The 19,502-nt window shown below is 38.9% G+C and overlaps 1 protein-coding gene across 2 annotated transcripts in view; it reads left to right on the forward strand.

The window, feature by feature from the left end:
* SRGAP1 (SLIT-ROBO Rho GTPase activating protein 1) overlaps positions 1-19,502 on the forward strand; it is a gene marked incomplete at both ends in the record, with an annotated part of 273,306 nt that overhangs the window by 227,999 nt on the left and 25,805 nt on the right. For both annotated transcript variants that reach the window (XM_082851178.1, XM_082851179.1), the window contains 3 exons: positions 1,057-1,117; positions 1,273-1,350; positions 3,674-3,808. In XM_082851178.1, the coding sequence (XP_082707304.1) occupies positions 1,057-1,117; positions 1,273-1,350; positions 3,674-3,808 (274 nt within the window). The remainder of the gene's footprint in view (positions 1-1,056; positions 1,118-1,272; positions 1,351-3,673; positions 3,809-19,502) is intronic.

A 19,502-nucleotide genomic window follows, 5' to 3' on the forward strand; every position in this document is an offset into this window, starting at 1 on the left:
GTTCTAATAGATTGAGACAACCAAATTCTTCTTGTGTTGCAGAATAAAATTCCTCATGAATTAGTGCCTGATTTCAGCTAATCATTTTGAACCTCCATGTTAACCTTAAAGCTCTAATTCCTGAAAGAGCAGAGCCTGAAAAGAACATGAAAAATAACTCCATAGTCGGTAACCTTTTTTAACTACATGGAGTGCATGGCATTGATACATATTTAACTGTGACCTAAGCAGCTCCTTCATTTCATTTGTCATCCTGTACATGTCTTAATACATTTCCAGAATTCACATTTGCTCAGTAGAGTACACTGACTATGTTATGAGATGTGGAGAAAGAAGGCTAAGAGATGGTCCTTCTAAGAAAACGAGATCTAATGGGGTGTGCGTTGGTGCCATTTTTTTCTCCATCCTTAAAACATGGAAAAATAACAGTGAAAAATCTCTAAGGATCAGTAAGTTCTGATGCCAACTAAATAAATACATGACACGTTATGAGCAGCTCTAAAGCAATTCTCATGTTATGCATCTGGAACCACGTAAGCCCTTTTATAACTGTCATCATCTAGATGGTGGACTCTCAGGGATGCCACAGAGAAGATCCTGAGATGGCTGAATGGTTGTGTTTGGTGACTAGTACAGTCAGTCAGTCCTAAGATGCTGTGCTTAAAATACACAGAGTTCTTTTCAGGTCCATTAGATTAATTACTTGTATAAATAACCTTTTAAAAAATGAGTGATTTATATATTCATTTCTATATGTAAGCCTACATACAGTAGAAAAGATGAATTCGCTTGACATCTTTAGGCACAGCAGAGTAAGTTGAAACACGATTGCCTTCAATGTATTTAATTTGGTTTGCCCCAGAACTGAAACATACCTTCAGTTAAATATAATTTGATATTTGGCCCTTGTGGAATATTTTAGAGGGAGTGTGTTTGGAGATGATCATCTAAAAGAGTAAAAGTCAGTCTTTAACTAGGGTTAAACTATGAGCTTTATTGTGATGTGTGATTTGTGCCTCTTCTTTGCGGTTAACTGGTTTCCATCTCTTTACCCAGGACTCAGGACAGATCATCCCCCTCATTGTGGAAAGCTGTATTCGGTTCATCAATCTCTATGGTAAGCCCTAAACTGCAATATTCTTATTTTAAACAATAATTACTAGGAGTATTTCAGTAAATATGTCTTTCCTTTTAATACTTAATTGTTGGGAAAGGGGGGACCTGGAGGACATGATGGGTTCTTTCATGCTCTTTCCCTTCTGTTCTCTTTAGGTCTTCAGCATCAGGGGATTTTCAGAGTGTCTGGTTCCCAGGTGGAAGTCAACGATATTAAAAATTCATTTGAGAGAGGTACTTGCACGTCTGCACCTATAAGCAAACCTTGTTAAAAAGTCATCATTTTCTGTGGAGTGGAGTGGCATACTTATCCTGTGTATCGTCACAACCTTTCTCTGCATTTATTTCGTTGTGGATGTTGAGTTAAGAGTCTATTTAGAATAGCTAAGAAATGAAGCCAACATCATAAGACCTTGTTATCAAGTCTAGAAGAGCACATGAGTTTTGTGTCCTGGTTTAGGACTGGCATTGATAATCCTCAGCACGTTGTCAAAGGTGGCTCATGAAAGGTTCTAGAAGAGTGGCAAGAACAGCCCTGGGCCTGCATAGCAGCTGTTTGAGGTGACTCATCCCAGCTTCATGTCTGTTTCCTTTGTCAGGAACTCTCCTTCCTCTTATTACCATCCCCAGACTCCTTCCCTGTGACCTTAGTTGGTGTCTTACTCTTATTCCCAATTGGCTAAATAAGTCCTCCTGAACATTATGATTAGCAAAACCGTACACTTTAGCATCAAGCGGACCTAGAATCAAATCACACTCTTGCATTTACTAATCATGTGATTTGGGTCAAGTGACTCATCTCTTATTCTGGCCTCGGTTTCCTCAGCTGCAGAATCCCAGGACTGGTGTGAGAATTGGGTATAATCCATGAAAGTGCCTAACTCTTTTTTTTTTTTTTTTTTTTTTGCGGTACGCGGGCATCTCACCGTTGTGGCCTCTCCCGTAGCGGAGCACAGGCTCCGGACGCGCAGGCTCAGCGGCCATGGCGCGCAGGCCCAGCCGCTCCGCGGCATGTGGGATCTTCCCGGACCGGGGCACGAACCCGTGTCCCCTGCATCGGCAGGCGGACTCTCAACCACTGCGCCACCTGGGAAGCCCATGCCTAACTCTTTAGGAGTGGGTCTTAGCTAATAACGCTCTCCAGTTATAATGATTTGTATTGTGTCTGCTTCTGGATGCATCTGCACCTTCCTGCCTCTGCTTGGAAGTCAAGCCAAGGATGCAGAGGGAGGGGCATCGAGGCTTGGAGACAAGGCAGCCCCTCTTGGTCCCATTTGCCCTAACCCAGACTTGACACAGAGCCAGTTTGAAACCTTGGGTGAAGAGGTGAACTTGGAGCCAGATTGTTTTTCCTCTTCCAGAGCCTCTTACAGTGTGCATAGAGCCGAGCGGCCTCCCCTCTCAAGGGCTAAGTGTCCAAGTCTCTTACATGGACCATATTCAAGATAAATTGAAATGTAGTAAAGCCTCGGGTTCCTGTGCCAGCCACTGCAAGCAAAAATGCTTTATTCTTTTTCCTTGAACATTCCCCTAGTATGTTGTTTGTTTGTGATCCCTTTGGGTAAGGCTTTCTCACAGTGGGCCAAAAAAAAATATTTTGGTGAATTCGTGTTCAATGATTTCCTACCCTTGAAGCAGAGAAAAAGGAACCACAGGTCCCTGAAAATAAGCTGCCCCAACAGGCAAAAAAAAAAAAAAAAAAAAAAGTTAAAATTCAATGTACAATTTTTGTGAACTTTAGAAGAGCCGACCTGTGAATAAAAAAACAGAGTTTGATTTAAGGCTGCACATTATGTTGAACTTCTTAAGGATTTTATTTCAGTTTGATTCTCAGGGAGGTGGACAAGCCAGGTCAGTTACCTGATCATTTTAAAGTGCTTAGCATAAAGAATAATATAATTTCATGTTTGTGATATATTTTTAAATTTTCCACTTTCTACGCAAATTCCGTGGTACTGTTAAGATACATTTTCAAATTCCTCTCTCTGATTTCAAAATCTCCCGCTGCTGAAAGCAGCTTTCAAGTCTGCTGTGAACACCACCATGCCACTTTGAGAAGTGTTTATTTAATTGTCGGTATTCACAATTAGGTGAGTCCTGTAGTATTTCTGATACATTTTGCTGATCCATATAGCGTAGCCAGACAGACCTATATTGTTTCTTTTCCCCAGTAGAATAAGAAACACAGAATATAGTATTTGAATTTATGTCAACCTAATATAACAGATTTTAGCTTTAAAAAAAAAAGTTGGGTCCAATTATAAATCCCACAATATTTTATTTTAAGATTTAGATAATTTGTAAGGGATTATTTGGTAGCATATGATAAAAAAAAAACTTTATTTTAACCAACTATTTTTAGGTTAATCATGGGGTAGGATATCTAAACCAGTTATTTTAATTTTAGTAGCATATAATCTTCCATAAAACATAATTAAAAGATACATGTATATATAGAAATGTGTGTGTGAGTATAGAAACATATTTTTGTTCAGAGATAAAAAGAGAAGCAATGTGCATGTAACTAATTTTTCTTTTTTGTTTTTTTTTTTTTTAGGTGAAAACCCTTTGGCTGACGAGCAGAGTAACCATGATATTAACTCAGTTGCTGGCGTTCTAAAGCTCTACTTCCGTGGGCTGGAAAACCCCCTCTTTCCTAAGGAAAGATTTAATGATCTGATTTCTTGTGTCAGTAAGTGGGCTTTTTTTTTTTTTTAACAATTCTTTTCCCACTAGAATTATTTCACTAACCAATTTCCTGGAAAAGGCAGTGGCCCCTCTCCCTGTATCTTCCTCCCCCACCATTACCAATCACCACCAAATTTCTGAGACCATTTGTTTTCTCTCTGGATCCAGCGTGAGTCATCTTCCCAGCTGTGGCCTCGCCCTTCGCTGAGTGGGCTCTGCTCCTAAACATTCCTCGGGCTCCACAGAGCCCGAGAGCTTCCCCGTTAGTATGTGGGATAGAGCAGAGAGGCAGGTACCAACCAGCTGAAGGTGAGGAGAAGACTGTAAGCATGGAAATATAACTCCTTTTTGGCTTTTGGTTCTTAGTTTTCTCCACTGATCTTAGGAGTAGGGTAACTTATCCATCTTCGAATGTTACTTCAAGAAACAAGGTAAAAGGTGGGGACTTCCCTGGTGGCGCAGTGGATAAGACTCTGCACTCCCAATGCGGAGGGGCCTGGGTTCAATCCCTGGTTAGGGAACTAGATCCCACATGCATGCCGCAACTAAGAGTTCACATGCCACAACTAAGGAGCCCACGTGCTGCAGCTAAGACCCGGTGCGACCAAATAAGTAATTTTTTTTTTTAAGAAATAAGGTAAACGGAGATAAATGATCATTATTACAGTGCAGGAAGAGCAGGTGGTAATTATCTGTCAGTGGGCATCCCCAGCTAATAGGCAGAGTTGCTCTGGGACCATGTATGATATATTATGGAACCCATAGTCAGCAGCAGAGTAAAGCATTGCTGTTTTCTGCAGGGGGTGGGGAGCTCTTGTCACTACAGGAAGGAAGGTGAAACTAATGATACTGAGAATTAGGTATTTAACCTCAGTCACGTCCCATACATCTATAAACGTAGTGTCCTTTAAGTCCAAATTCCTGGGCAAGGGTGTGGAGCTGACTTAAATCACATAGTGAGGGCTTCCATGAGAATCAAGCTTTACCGTAATGAGCAAACCCCCTCTCCCAAACCACCCCCCTGAATCAACAGGTCCAGTGGACCTCAGAAAATCTCTGCACTCACCCTTCCTTCCCCCTTCCCGTCACCAGGGCCTTGGTTTCTCACTGGGAGACCCTACGTGTAGGTTTTACCCTCTTTCCTTACCTCTCAACCCCAGCTAGATTCAAAAGGGCAAATCAAGTGTTACATTACCACCACCGCACCACCCCGTTTAAAACCTATTTCAATATTGCCCACCTGAAAACAAACCCCTTGGTATGGCCAACTCACAGAATGAAATTCTTCCTCTCCTTGATCTCTCTCCTATGCACTCATCTCCTGCCGACTACCCTATTGCCTTTCTTTTATTTATTTATTTTTGGCTGCGTCGGGTCTTCGCTGCTGCGCGCGGCCTTTCTCTAGTTGTGGCGAGCGGGGGCTACTCTTCTTTGTGATGCGCAGGCTTCTCATTGCGGTGGCTTCTCTTGTTGCGGAGCACGGGCTCTAGGAGCGCAGGCTTCGGTAGTTGTGGCTCGCGGGCTCTAGAACGCAGGCTCAGCGGTTGTGGTGCATGGGCTTACGTGCTCCGCGGCATGTGGGATCTTCCTGGATCAGGGCTCGAACCCGTGTCCCGTGTTGGCAGGCAGATTCTTAACCACTGCTCCACCAGAGAAGCCCCCTTACTGCCTTTCGATTTCAACAGTAGCAACCTGCAGGCACGCCAGGCCATTTCCCACCTCCGTGCCTTTGCCTGTGCTGTTTCATCTGCTGTCCCTGACAGCCATTTGACATCCACTAGGAAGGATTTGCTGAACTGGCACTCCTCCCAGACTGCCATCCTCCCTAGTACCCGAGGCACCATTAGTCACTTTCTCCTCTACTAATAGTCCATTGTATACATATGTCTATAATTTTTCTTAAAGCCCCGCATTACAATTACTTTTAACCTCTCTGTCTCCCTCTACTACAGAGAGTTTAGGGAAGAGGCTACGAATGTAGGTTCCAGACTCAAACAGCCTAGGTCCAAATCCTAGGTCCAAATTGCTCAGCAAGTTTCTTAACCTCTCTGCACCTCAGTTTCATCATCTATAAAATAGGGAGAACATTAGTCCATATATAATAGGGTTGTGAGAATTAAATGAGTTAATACATGTAAAGTGCCAAGAAGAGTGCCCAGCATGGAGTATGTTCAATGAAATGCCTACATTTAGCTCCATGGGCGTGTGAGGTCTTGATAGTTTATTCCGTTTTGTAGCTCCAACACTTGGCATAGTTAATTCCAGACATGTGGTGAGTGAATAATTCGTAGTTGTTAAATAGAATTTAAATGAAAAGTCAAAATTCCACCAAAATTATTTGGTTGGCATCCATGCCTGAAGTCCTAGATCTCATTGAGTATGAATTCCCTGGTGATAATTACCTCCACCCCCGCCCCATACAGTCTGATGCGTGTGTGGAATTCAGAAGTGTGCCTGAGTGTCCATTCCAAGGCCCTCGCATAGCCTGAGTCATCACAGCAGCCTCTGACTCAGCTGGAAAGAACTGAGAAGGTGTCACACTTCTGGAATTCTCCTTTGGCCATATGCAAAAATTTCCCTCACCAGCTTAGCCAGGAAGTCTAAATCTGCAAAAATTATAAGCACTCTCTAATGTTCAGTGGTTTTCTAGGTACATACATCATCAACATGTATGTTCTCATATGCCAGCTGGATAAAGACCAGTGGGCTGCATTGTCATTTACTACTGCAAAATCACATCACACTTTCATTAGATGAGAAATATTATTTTATTGTGGTTATTAAAAGCTGAAGCCTTAGAGTCAGAAAGATCTAGGTTCAAATCCGAGCTTCACCACTTAACAGTGTTGTAACCTGGGGCAGAGATAAATATTTAATCTTTTAAAATATCTGTTGCTTTATCTACTTCATAGAGTCTGTGTGAATAAAGGAGATAGTCCATACTAAGTGTTTATAGCATCATGCCTGGCACATAATGAGCCTAAGTACATGTTGCTAGCTGTCACCATCACAACTATTACAACTACTCCTACTACAAACTCAGGTCACATATGCCAGTACCTGGGTCAGACATTTACCAATCTGTCTGTCCAGCAACGTATGTGTTTCTCTGCCATAATTACTTCACGTGCATTTAGAAATGATGTTAGCTTAACCCAGAAGTTGTGTTGGTTCCAGCATGATTTTTCCCAGCACAGTAAATGTTTTGTAACAATCCAAGACAAGCTTTCTCAAAATTAAATACGAAGCAAAATAGGAAGAACATAAGGGAAAAAAAAGGAAAATCTACAGAAATACCTTTCTTTTTTTTTACCATCTTTATTGGAGTATAATTGCTTTACAATGGTGTGTTAGTTTCTGCTGTATAACAAAGTGAATCAGCTATACATAAACATATATCCCCATATCTCCTCCCTCTTGTGACTCCCTCCCACCCTCCCTATCCCACCCCTCTAGGTGGTCACAAAGCACCGAGCTGATTTCCCAGTGCTATGTGGCTGCTTCCCACTAGCTATCTACTTTACATTTGGTAGTGTATATATGTCCATGCCACTCTCTGACTTCTTCCCAGCTTACCTTTCCCCCCTCCATGTCCTCAAGTCCACTCTCTACATCTGCGTCTTTATACCTGTCCTGCCCCTAGGTTCTTCTTCATTTTTTTTCTTTCTTTTTTTTAGATTCCATATATATGTGTTAGCATACGGTATTTGCTTTCCTCTTTCTGACTTACTTCACTCTAGTATGACAGACTCTAGGTCCATCCACCTCACTACAAATAACTCAATTTCATTTCCTTTTATGGCTGAGTAATATTCCATTGTATATATGTGCTACATCTTTATCCATTCATCTGTCGATGGACACTTAGGTTGCTTCCATGTCCTGGCTATTGTAAATAGAGCTATAGTGAACATTGTGGTACATGACTCTCTTTGAATTATGGTTTCCTCAGGGTATATGCCGCGTAGTAGAATTGCTGGGTCGTATGATAGTTCTATTTTTAGTTTTTTAAGGAACCTCCATACTGTTCTCCATAGCGGCTGTATCAATTTACATTCCCACCAACAGCGCAAGAGGGTTCCCTTCTCTCCACACCCTCTCCAGCATTTATTGTTTCTAGATTTTTTGATGATGGCCATTCTGACCGGTGTGAGGCGATACTCATTGTAGTTCTGATTTGCATTTCTCTAATGATTAGTGATGTTGAGCATCCTTTCATGTGTTTGTTGGCAATCTGTATATCTTCTTTGGAGAAATGTCTATTTAGGTCTTCTGCCCATTTTTGGATTGGGTTGTTTGCTTTTTTGATATTGAGCTGCCTGTATATTTTGGAGATTAATCCTTTGTCCGTTGATTTGTTTGCAGATATTTTCTCCCATTCTGAGGGTTGTCTTTTCGTCTTGTTTTTGGTTTCCTTTGCTGTGCAAAAGCTTCAAAGTTTCATTAGGTCCCATTTGCTTATTTTTGTTGTTATTTCCATTTCTCTACGAGGTGGGTCTGAAAGGATCTTGCTGTGATGTATGTCATGGAGTGTTCTGCTTATGTTTTCCTCTAAGTGTCTGGCCTTACATTTAGGTTTCTCATTCTCTTACATTTAGGTCTCTAATCCATTTTGAGTTTATTTTTGTGTATGGTGTTAGGGAGTGTTCTAATTTCATTCTTTTACATGTAGCTGTCCAGTTTTCCCAGCACCACTTATTGAAGAGGCTGTCTTTTCTCCATTCTATATTCTTACCTCCTTTATCAAAGATAAGGTGACCATCTGTGCGTGGGTTTATCTCTGGGCTTTCTATCCTGTTCCATTGATCTGTATTTCTATTTTTGTGCCAGTACCATACTGTCTTGATTACTGCAGATTTGTAGTATACTCTGAAGTCCAGGAGCCTGATTCCTCCAGCTCGGTTTTATTTCTCCAGATTGCTTTGGCAATTCGGGGTCTTTTGTGTTTCCATACAAATTGTGAAATTTTTTGTTCTAGCTCTGTGAAAAATGCCAGTGGTAGTTTGATAGGGATTGCATTGAATCTGTAGATTGCTTTGGGTAGTAGAGTCATTTTCACAATGTTGATTCTTCCAATCCAAGAACATGGTATATCTCTCCATCTGTTTGTATCATCTTTAATTTCTTTCGTCAGTGTCTTATAATTCTCTGAGTACAGGTCTTTTGTCTCCTTAGGTAGGTTTATTCCTAGGTATTTTATTCCTTTTGCTGCAGTGGTAAATAGGAGTGTTTCCTTAATTTCTCTTTCAGATTTTTCACCATTAGTGTACAGGAATGCCAGAGATTTCTGTGCATTAATTTTGTATCCTGCTACTTTACCAAGTTCATTGATTAGCTCTAGTAGTTTTCTGGTAGCATCTTTGGGATTCTCTATGTATAGTATCATGTCATCTGCAAACAGTGACAGTTTTACTTCTTCTTTTCCGATTTGTATTCCTTTTATTTCTTTTTCTTCTCTGATTGCAGTGGCTAAAACTTCCAAAACTATGTTGAATAAGAGTAGTGAGAGTGGGCAACCTTGTCTTGTTTCCTGATCTTAGTGGAAATGGTTTCAGTTTTTCACCATTGAGAACAATGTTGGCTGTGGGTTTGTCATATATGGCCTTTATTATGTTGAAGTAGATTCCCTCTATGCCTACTTTCTGGAGGGTTTTTATCATAAATGGGTGTTCAATTTTGTCGAAAGATTTTTCTGCATCTATTGAGATGATCATGTGGTTTTTCTCCTTCAGTTTGTTAATATGGTTTATCACATTGATTGATTTGCATATATTGAAGAACCCTTGCATTCCTGGGATAAACCCCACTTGATCATGGTGTATGATTCATTTAATGTGCTGTTGGATTCTGTTTGCTGGTATTTTGTGGAGGATTTTTGCATCTATGTTCATCAGTGATATTGGTCTGTAGTTTTCTTTTTTTGTGACATCTTTGGTTTTGGTATCAGGGTGATGGTGGCCTCATAGAATGAGTTTGGGAGTGTTCCTCCCTCTGCTATATTTTGTAAGAGTTTGAGAAGGATAGGTGTTAGCTCTTCCCTAAATGTTTGACAGAATTCACCTGTGAAGCCACCTGGTCCTGGGCTTTTGTTTGTTGGAAGATTTTTAATCACAGTTTCAATTTCATTACTTGTGATTGGTCTGTTTATATTTTCTGTTTCTTCCTAGTTCAGTCTCAGAAGGTTGTGCATTTCTAAGAATTTATCCATTTCTTCCAGGTTGTCCATTTTATTGGCATAGAGTTGCTTTCAGTAATCTCTCGTGATCCTTTGTATTTCTGCAGTGTCAGTTGTTACTTCTCCTTTTTTATTTCTAATTCTATTGATTTGAGTCTTCTCCCTTTTTTTCTTGATGAGTCTGGCTAATGGTTTATCAATTTTGTTTATCTTCTCAAAGAACCAGCTTTTAGTTTTATTGATTTTGCTATCATTTCCTTCGTTTCTTTTTCATTTATTTCTGATCTGATCTTTATGACTTCTTTCCTTCTGCTAACTTTGGGGTGTTTTTGTTCTTCTTTCTCTAATTGCTTTAGGTGTAAGGTTAGGTTGTTTATTTGAGATGTTTCTTGTTTCTTAAGGTAGGATTGTATTGCTATAAACTTCCCTCTTAGAACTGCTTTTGCTGCATGCTGTAGATTTTGGGTCGTCGTGTTTTCATTGTCATTTGTTTCTAGGTATTTTTTGATTTACTCTTTGATTTCTTCAGTGAGCTCTTGGTTATTTAGTAGTGTATTGTTTAGCCTCCATGTGTTTGTATTTTTTACAGATTTTTTCCTGTAATTGATAACTAGTCTAATAGCATTGAGGTTAGAAAAGATACTTCATATGATTTCAGTTTTCTTAAATTTACCAAGGCTTGATTTGTGACCCATGATATGATCTGTCTTAGAGAATGTTCCATGAGCACTTGAGAAGAAAGTGTATTGTGTTGTTTTGGGATGGAATGTCCTATAAATATCAGTTAAGTCCATCTTGTTTAATGTATCATTTAAAGCTTGTGTTTCCTTATTTATTTTCATTTTGGATGATCTGTCCATTGGTGAAAGTGGGGTGTTAAAATCCCCTACTATGATTGTGTTACTGTCAGTTTCCCCTTTTATGGCTGTTAGTATTTGCCTTAAGTATTGAGGTGCTCCTATGTTGGGTGCATAAATATTTACAATTGTTATATCTTCTTCTTGGATTGATCCCTTGATCATTGTGTAGTGTCCTTCTTTGTCTCTTGTAATAGCCTTTATTTTTAAAGTCTATTTTGTCTGATATGAGAAGTGCTACTCCAACTTTCTTTTGATTTCCATTTGCATGGAATATCTTTTTCCATCCCCTCACTTTCAGTCTGTACGTGTCCCTAGGTCTGAAGTGGGTCTCTTGTAGACAGCATATATATGGGTCTTGTTTTTGTATCCATTCAGCCAGTCTGTGTCTTATGGTTGGAACATTTAATACATTTACATTTAAGGTAGTTATCAGTATGTGTGTTCCTATTACCATTTTCTTAATCGTTTTGGGTTTGTTATTGTAGGTCTTTTCCTTCTCCTGTGTTTCCTGCCTAGAGAAGTTCCTTTAGGATTTGTTGTAAAGCTGGTTTGGTGGTGCTAAATTCTCTTAGCTTTTGCTTGTCTGTAAAGGTTTTAATTTCTCTGTCGAATCTGAATGAGATCCTTGCTGGGTGGAGTAATGTTGGTTGTAGTTTTTTCTCTTCCATCACTTTAAATATGTCCTGCCACTCCCTTCTGGCTTGCAGAGTTTCTGCTGAAAGATCAGCTGTTAATCCTATGGGGATTCCCTTGTATGTTATTTGTTGCTTTTCCCTTGCTGCTTTTAATATTTTTTCTTTGTATTTAATTTTTGATAGCTTGATTAATATGTGTCTTGGCATGTTTCTCCTTGGATTTATCCTGTATGGGACTCTCTGTGCTTCCTGGACTTGATTGACTACTTCCTTTCCCATATTGGGGAAGTTTCAACTATAATCTCTTCAAATATTTTCTCAGTCCATTTCTTTTTCTCTTCTTCTGGGACCCCTATAATTCGAATGTTGGTGCATTTAATGTTGTCCCAGAGGTCTCTGAGACTGTCCTCAATTCTTTTCATTCTTTTTTCTTTATTCTGCTCTGTGGTAGTTATTTCTACTATTTTATCTTCCAGGTCACTTACCCGTTCTTCTGCCTCAGTTATTCTGCTATTGATCACATCTAGAGAATTTTTAATTTCATTTATTCTGTTGTTCATCATTGTTTGTTTGCTCTTTAGTTCTTCTAGGTCCTTGTTAAATGTTTCTTGTATTTTCTCCATTCTGTTTCCAAGATTTTGGACCATCTCTACTATCATTACTCTGAATTCTTTTCCAGGTAGGCTGCCTGTTTTCTCTTCATTTGTTTGGTCCGGTGGGTTTTTACCTTGCTCCTTCATCTGCTGTGTGTTTCTCTGTCTTCTCACTTTGCTTATCTTACTGTGTTTGGGGTCTCCTTTCTGCAGGCTGCAGGTTCATAGTTCCTGTTGTTTTTGGTGTCTGCCCCCAGTGGGTAAGGTTGGTTCAGTTGGTTGTGTAGGCTTCCTGGTGGAGGGGACTAGTGCCTGTGTTCTGGTGGATGAGGCTGGATCTTGTCTTTCTGGTGGGCAGAACCACGTCCGGTTGGTGTGTTTGTGGGTGTCTGTGAACTTAATATGATTTTAGGCAGCCTCTCTGCTAATGGGTGAGGCTGTATTCCTGTCTTGCTAGTTGTTTGGTATAGGGTGTCCAGCACTGTAGCTTTCTGGTCGTTGAGTGGAGCTGGGTCTTAGCGTTGAGTTGGAGATCTCAGAGAGCTTTTGCCGTTCGATATTACGTGGGGCCGGGAGGTCTCTGGTGGACCAATGTCCTGAACTCGGCTCTCCCACCTCAGAGGCTCAGGCCTGACACCCGGCTGGAGCACCAAGACTCTGTCAGCCACCTAGCCATTGAAGAGGTAAGTCCAGGTCCAGGAAGAAGCCCAGCTCTACAGTTCCTCCTCCAACACTCTTGATTTAGCCCTCTAAGCATCTAATGTGGAACAGTGGACAGGGTGCTCTGGCGTCTGAGCAGTTGTCTTCCGACTCCAGTCCCATCCTTCTAAACTCTCGAAATATCTTTCTTTTATGTGAGGAGTGCCTTATATGAAATGCTGCAGGTGCAAATAAAGAAGCTGCAGAGACATTTCCCCCTGTATTTAAACAGTGGATTAATGGAAAAAAATGGGTTAATATCCTTGGGCTAATTTTTATGAAATGAATACCTTCCAGGACCGACATCTCATAGAATCAGGAGTCCCCCCGGGGATTAAGGCCACTAAGGATGCTAGGTGCACACACCAGTAGAGATTTAACTTGCTAGTAATTTAAGTAGTTTTTGTTTTTGGGTTTTTTTTTCTGCGGTACGCAGGCCTCTCACTGTTGTGGCCTCTCCCGTTGCGGAGCACAGGCTCCAGACGCGCAGGCTCAGCGGCCATGGCTCACGGGCCTAGCCGCTCCGCGACATGTGGGATCTTCCCGGAGCAGGGCACGAACCCGTGTCCCCTGCATCAGCAGGCAGACTCTCAACCACTGCGCCACCAGGGAAGCCCTTTAAGTGGTATTTTTAATGTTTTTGTTCGTGCTCTAATTACAGAGTTTAGTAGATGTTGAATAGTCTGTCCCAACCCTACATTATTATAAGTCCTATTATTTTTAGTGCGTAATTTTGCAGAATGGGATGTTTTTCAAGAACACTTACTGGCACTATATATAACAACCCCCTTTCTTCCAACATCTAATCTATTTAAAAGGGGGTTCCTGGCTATTATTGATTTATCTTTAGGCGTGCATTTTCTCTTACCATGTGACCATGATATATCTTTTTTCTTGGATTGTCTGTGAATTATTTGAAAATGGTATATGTCTTTCGTGATTATATCCTTTCGTTGATATTACAGAATTTTAATGATTTGGACCGTTGATTAATTGCCTGCGATGTTGCAAAACTTTCTCAGGATTCAAAGACTTGATTTTTGCATTCAGGAGGTTTAAAATCTACTAAAGGAGATAAGATATTTACAAATAAATGCAATCTAAGTATGTGATAGAAGCAAAAGATTTAGAAATGTTAGCAGAGAGAGAGAGAGGTTTCATGGAGATTGATTGCTTTGTCCATGTCATCTTCTAGCATCACCATAATTGGATTTGATTTTCCCTATTAAGGTAATTTCATGTGATAGTTATATCGTATAGAAAAACTTTCCTTTTCATCTTTTCTAAGAGTTTACATAAGTCTCTGGAACACCTACTACCTTTTGCTTACCTACTTTTGAATTGTTTGGGGAAAGATTTTTGTGTGTGTGTGGTGAGTTATTATTGTGCCATTTTTATGCCCCTAAATACCATGTTCTTTGGAAGCTTGCTTGCAAGTGTAGTAAAAGGGAATTTGTCTTAGCATTCTCTCTCTCTCTTTCTTTTTTTTCAGTGTGCACTCTTCATCCCCGATTCACTATAAATTTCTTTTTAAAAATTACTTATCTGGATGAAGACATCAAAGGCAGTCTAAATTTGAAATAAGCTTGATAGTGTCTCCATTTCTCACCCAAGGATTTTGTTTTTGTTTTTGTTTTTTTGGTAAACCATCCACTTTGTGAATGGTTTTGTGAATGCTCCAGATCATACCCACACAGTCTGGGCAGCTTCTGAGATGTCCGTGTGCTGTGGCTCTGAGGTTCCCTAGGGCATAGATCCAAGTGACTTGCTCTAGTAGACATGCTCAAGCAATTCATGGTTTTTCCTGACTGCCTTGGGGCTGTGAACCCAGAGGAAACATTTGCACTTCATTATGTGTTATCATTATGTGTTATTATTTAGGGGACTGTTTGGACACAAGCAAACTTCTTTTAGGAGGGCAGATTTTTTAACCTATCACCAAACCAACATGTAGTCATTGTAGAAAACTTGAAAAATATTTAAAGAGCACATAGAACAAAATACTGTCATACATAATGCCACTACCCAAAGAGAATCAATAGTGTGTACGCATTCTGATCGTTTATATTCATATACACACACAACTGTTTTTTTAATTTATTTTTTTTATTGAAGTATAGCTGATTTACACTGTTGTGTTAATTACTGCTGTACAGCAGAGTGACTCAGTTATACATATATATGCATTCTTTTTCATATTCTTTTCCATTATGGTTTATCACAGGATATTGAATATAGTTGCCTGTGTTATACCGTAGGACCTTGTTGTTTGTCCATTCTGTATATAACAGTTTACATCTCCTAATCCCAGACTCCCACTCCTACCCTCTCCCACCTCCCTCCCCCTTGGCAATCACCAGTCTATCATCTATGTCCCTGATTTTGTTTCTGTTTCATAAATAGGTTCATTTGTGTCGTATTTTAGATTCCACATATAAATGATAACATATGGTATTTGTCTTTCTCTTTCTGACTTACTTCCCTTAGTATGATAATCTCTAGTTGCATCCATGTTGCTGTAAATGGCATTACTTCGTTCTTTTTTATGGTTGAGTAGTGTTCCATTGTGTATATGTACCACCTCTTCTTTATCCATTCATCTGTCCATGGACGTTTAGGTCACAACTGTTTTTAAAAGCCAAAGTGGTATAAATCCCCACTTGCCCATGCTGTCTTTGGAATTGACCCCAGTTCTAGACTGAGGTCTCTTTTCCCATACTGCAATAGCTTCTAAATAAAATCTGGTTTTACCACTTTAAAAAAAAACAAAAAACAAAGTGGAACTGTACTCTCCTATTTGTAACCTACCTTCTCTTTGACTTATTTATTGTAGAAAATTTCAAACATCTACAAAAGGATACAGAAAGATATATTTATGTATAAATAATATAATCACCCCGCTTTAACAATTTCCATTTCTTAGCCAGTCTTGTCCCACGTATACCCCTTATATCATCCCTCTGACATTGATCATTTCATCTGTGTGTGTGTCTCTGGGAAATGACAGTTCTTTTCTTTTTTTATACAACATAGCCACAATACTATTCTCATACCTTAAAAAAAATAACAGTAATTCCTTAAAATCATCAAATAGCCAATCAGTGCTTTTTAAGAATAATTGTTTAATATGCAACTAATATGTGATTACTATAGAAAATTAGAAACTAAGTAAAACAAATCATCTATAATTCTTCTGCACAAAGATAATATTAACCTTTTAAATATCTCCCCAGATTTATATATATATATATATATATATATATATATATATATGTACTTTTTAAAGCAGCTTATTGAGACACAATTCTCATACCATACAATTTATCCATTAACGTTTGCAATTCAGTGGTTTTAGTATATTCACAGGATTATGAAAATCACCACAATCAATTTTAGTTAGAACGCTTTCCTGACTCCAAAAAGAAATCCCAATTAGCAGACACTTCCCATTTACTCAAAACCACCAACAACCTCGGCGCTAGACAACCACTAATCTACTTTCTCTATATTTACCTATTCTGGCCATTTCATATAAATGGAATTATACAATATGTGGTCTTTTGTGACTGGATTAATTCATTTAGCATGTTTTCAAGGTTCATCCATGTTGTAGCATGTGTCAGCACTTTTTTAAATTGTCAAATAGTATTCCATTATGTAGCTATACCACAACTACATACTTTTGATAAAAACTGTATTATACCAAATGACTGCTAGTGAATGTAAGATTTCTTTTAGAGATGATGAAAGTGTTGACTGAAGTTACGGTTGCTCAATTCTGAGTGTACTAAAGACCATTGAGTTATACACTTCAAATACGTGAATTGTATCTCAATAAATCTGTTATTAAAAATTATAACATATTTGCTTTTTTAAACTTTTTAAATTTAATGATGTTATTAACATTTTCCCACATCACTAAGTATTTTTCAAAACATAGTTTTTAGTGTCCATGTAATGGTTTTTATTTAACAAATCCCCTAGTTTTAGAAATTTAGGTTGTTTCCAGTGATTTTGTAATTATACAAAAATGCCATGATGAACCTCTTGGTACATAAATTGGTTTGCCCATATCTGATCGTTTTATGTAAAAATCTTTTGAACTCTTTTCCTGGCGCTCCAGTGTGTGTTTTTGTTGCTAAAAATTCTTTTGGCTTTACTGCCATACATGGTAGTTCTCTCTCTGAACTCTATATAATTTGTTTCATGCCTTATAATGATTTTCTCAAAGATTCCTTTTCTCCTTAAAAATGTTTAATAGGCTTAGTATTGGAACTGAACAGGTAAGGTTTCCTAGGCTAAGACTCAGTTTCTTCACTAACTTCAATATGGTAATTCAGCAGAAGGAGAGACATTATATATTTATATCTACAGTGTTGCTAGTTAACTAGGAAAGAGCACAGTGGCTCAATTCACAGAATCCAAATCTATTAATGGTTAATTAGAGAGATTTACAAGCAGTTCATTTCTTACCTGGAAGAACAGCTGGTAACTCATCTCAAGGCTAAGCTAGGATCCATCCACATGTACGAGAACATCTGTTTTTCTTTTCCTTTCATTCGCACACATACACTATTACACACAACTGATTGATACCCTGACATTATTAGAATCTAACACTGAACCTAAAAATACCCTGGAACTGTTAAATTCCCCTTGATTACTGCTTGTTGGGTTATGGAGCTCAGAAATATTTGTGTACCTGCTCTTACATAAGCCATTTCTAAATATGGCCATCAAGGAATTTCCTTCCCTGTCTTTATACTTAAGGATAAATTTGCATCTTGTGTTATCTTACTTGTTTTCTGACAAACACTTTTACAGGTAGTGCCACAGAAGAACTGATATTTTCAGAGGAATGGCCATTTGAACTTTTTGTCGTTTTCTGAATCCACTTGTGTTTGGTGGTGAATTTTCCACGCACGTTTACATAGACGTGTCAAACCCCCATGCTGTGAAGTTAGCATCCTGACATGGGAACCTTGCAATGCTAGGGAAAGAACATAAATTAGCCTAGGGAGCTTTGAGCATGTGACCGAAATTGGATGAATGCCACTTTTACCTAATTACATGAGATGCTGAAACGCGGAAACAGAGGCCGTCATAAAAGAAATCCAGATGAAATACTGATTTTCCTCACTGATGACTTTTCTGAGAAGAAAACACCCATCTTTTCATGCAGCATAAAATTGTGAAAGACCATGTATTGCCACACTCAGAGCCAGGGGGGAATGCACGTTAATCAGAGTATCTGTAGCAACCATAAATTTTGACCCGCTAACTGGACTCAGGAAAGTTAATGAGTCATTTACACAAGAGTGCGATTCCTGTAGGATGCGTGCCGCAAGCCTGTTAAGCAGCCAGCCAGGTAACATCTGAGTCCTGCTCACAGCCGTCATGGTCTGGCCTTTGGGAGCCGTTGATTTGCTCCTACTTCAGGAATGCCAGCAATTCTGTTTTGCTTTTGTTTATGAATGCCTGCCTCACATGATTTTATTTAGTCTTCTTGGTGTCACTTTTTTATATTCCTCTTGCTTTCCTCTCCTGAAATCTTCCTTTGCATCTCACAGAGCACCCCTCTGCCATTCTTTTTTTTATTGCAGTAAAAGAGACATAATGTAAAATTTACCATTTTAATCATTGTTAAATGTACAGTTCAGTGGCATTAAATACATTCACACTGTTTTGCAACTGTTACCACCATCCATCTCCAGAATTTTTCTTATCATGCTGTACTCAGACTCTACCCATTAAACTCCTCCCTCCCTCTAGCTTCTGACAACCACCATTCTACTTTCTGTCTCTAGGAATTTGACTACTCTAGGGACCTCATATAAGTGGAATTATACAGTATTTATGTATGGCTTTTTGTGTCTGACTTCACTTAGCATAGCATCTTCAAGGTTTATCCTTGTTGTAGCATATATTAGAATTTCCTTCCTTTATAAGGCTGAATAATATTTCATTGTGTGTACATACCACATTTTGTTTATCCACTCATCCATCAATGGACATTTGGGTTATTTCCACCTCTTGATTGTTATGAATAATGCTACTATGAAATTGGTATGTAAATATCTGTTCCCCAATTCTTTTTAAGTAAAAAAAAAACAAAAACAAAACTGCCTTTAAGGAGCAGGGGAACTGAGTTTAAAACTCAGAAATAGAAACAATAGGATCTTGAATTAAGATGAAGCCTCTTGGAAGTAATACCTGTATTCTCTTCTAGCCTAAAAATGACAGGCCCCCTATGGAATTTGACAAATATTAAAGATGAATACTACATTGAGTGGTTCCTTTTGCATTCTTTCCTTTCCTTTTGTGCTTTAACTCTAGGACCCCAAAACTAGCTTTAAGATGCTAAAACCCTCTCCCTGATAGTTGACCTTAATCTTAAACTGAGGGCTAGTTGGAGAATCAGTAGACTTAACTCTTGAAACACTCCAGATCTTCTGTAAACAATAGTAAAACTTTTTTGCTACTTTGTTCTTAATCATAACCCCTATATGACTTTATATGTGGTTGGAAGAGAGTAAAGGGTATTGCCAATCAGGGGGCCCATTAATGGGACAGTTCCTTTTTACAATTTAATATTTACAGATATATATTAAACGTTGTAATTATTTGGCTTGAGGTATGAGATAAAATTATTCAATTTTTTAATGACCAAAGGAATAGATGATAATCTCAATGTTTACTTTTAATAATGGGTCATAATCTGTATAATGTCACCTTT

This window comes from Leucopleurus acutus, assembly GCF_964270905.1.
Source record: "Leucopleurus acutus genome assembly, chromosome: 11".
Lineage (NCBI taxonomy): Eukaryota > Metazoa > Chordata > Mammalia > Artiodactyla > Delphinidae > Leucopleurus > Leucopleurus acutus.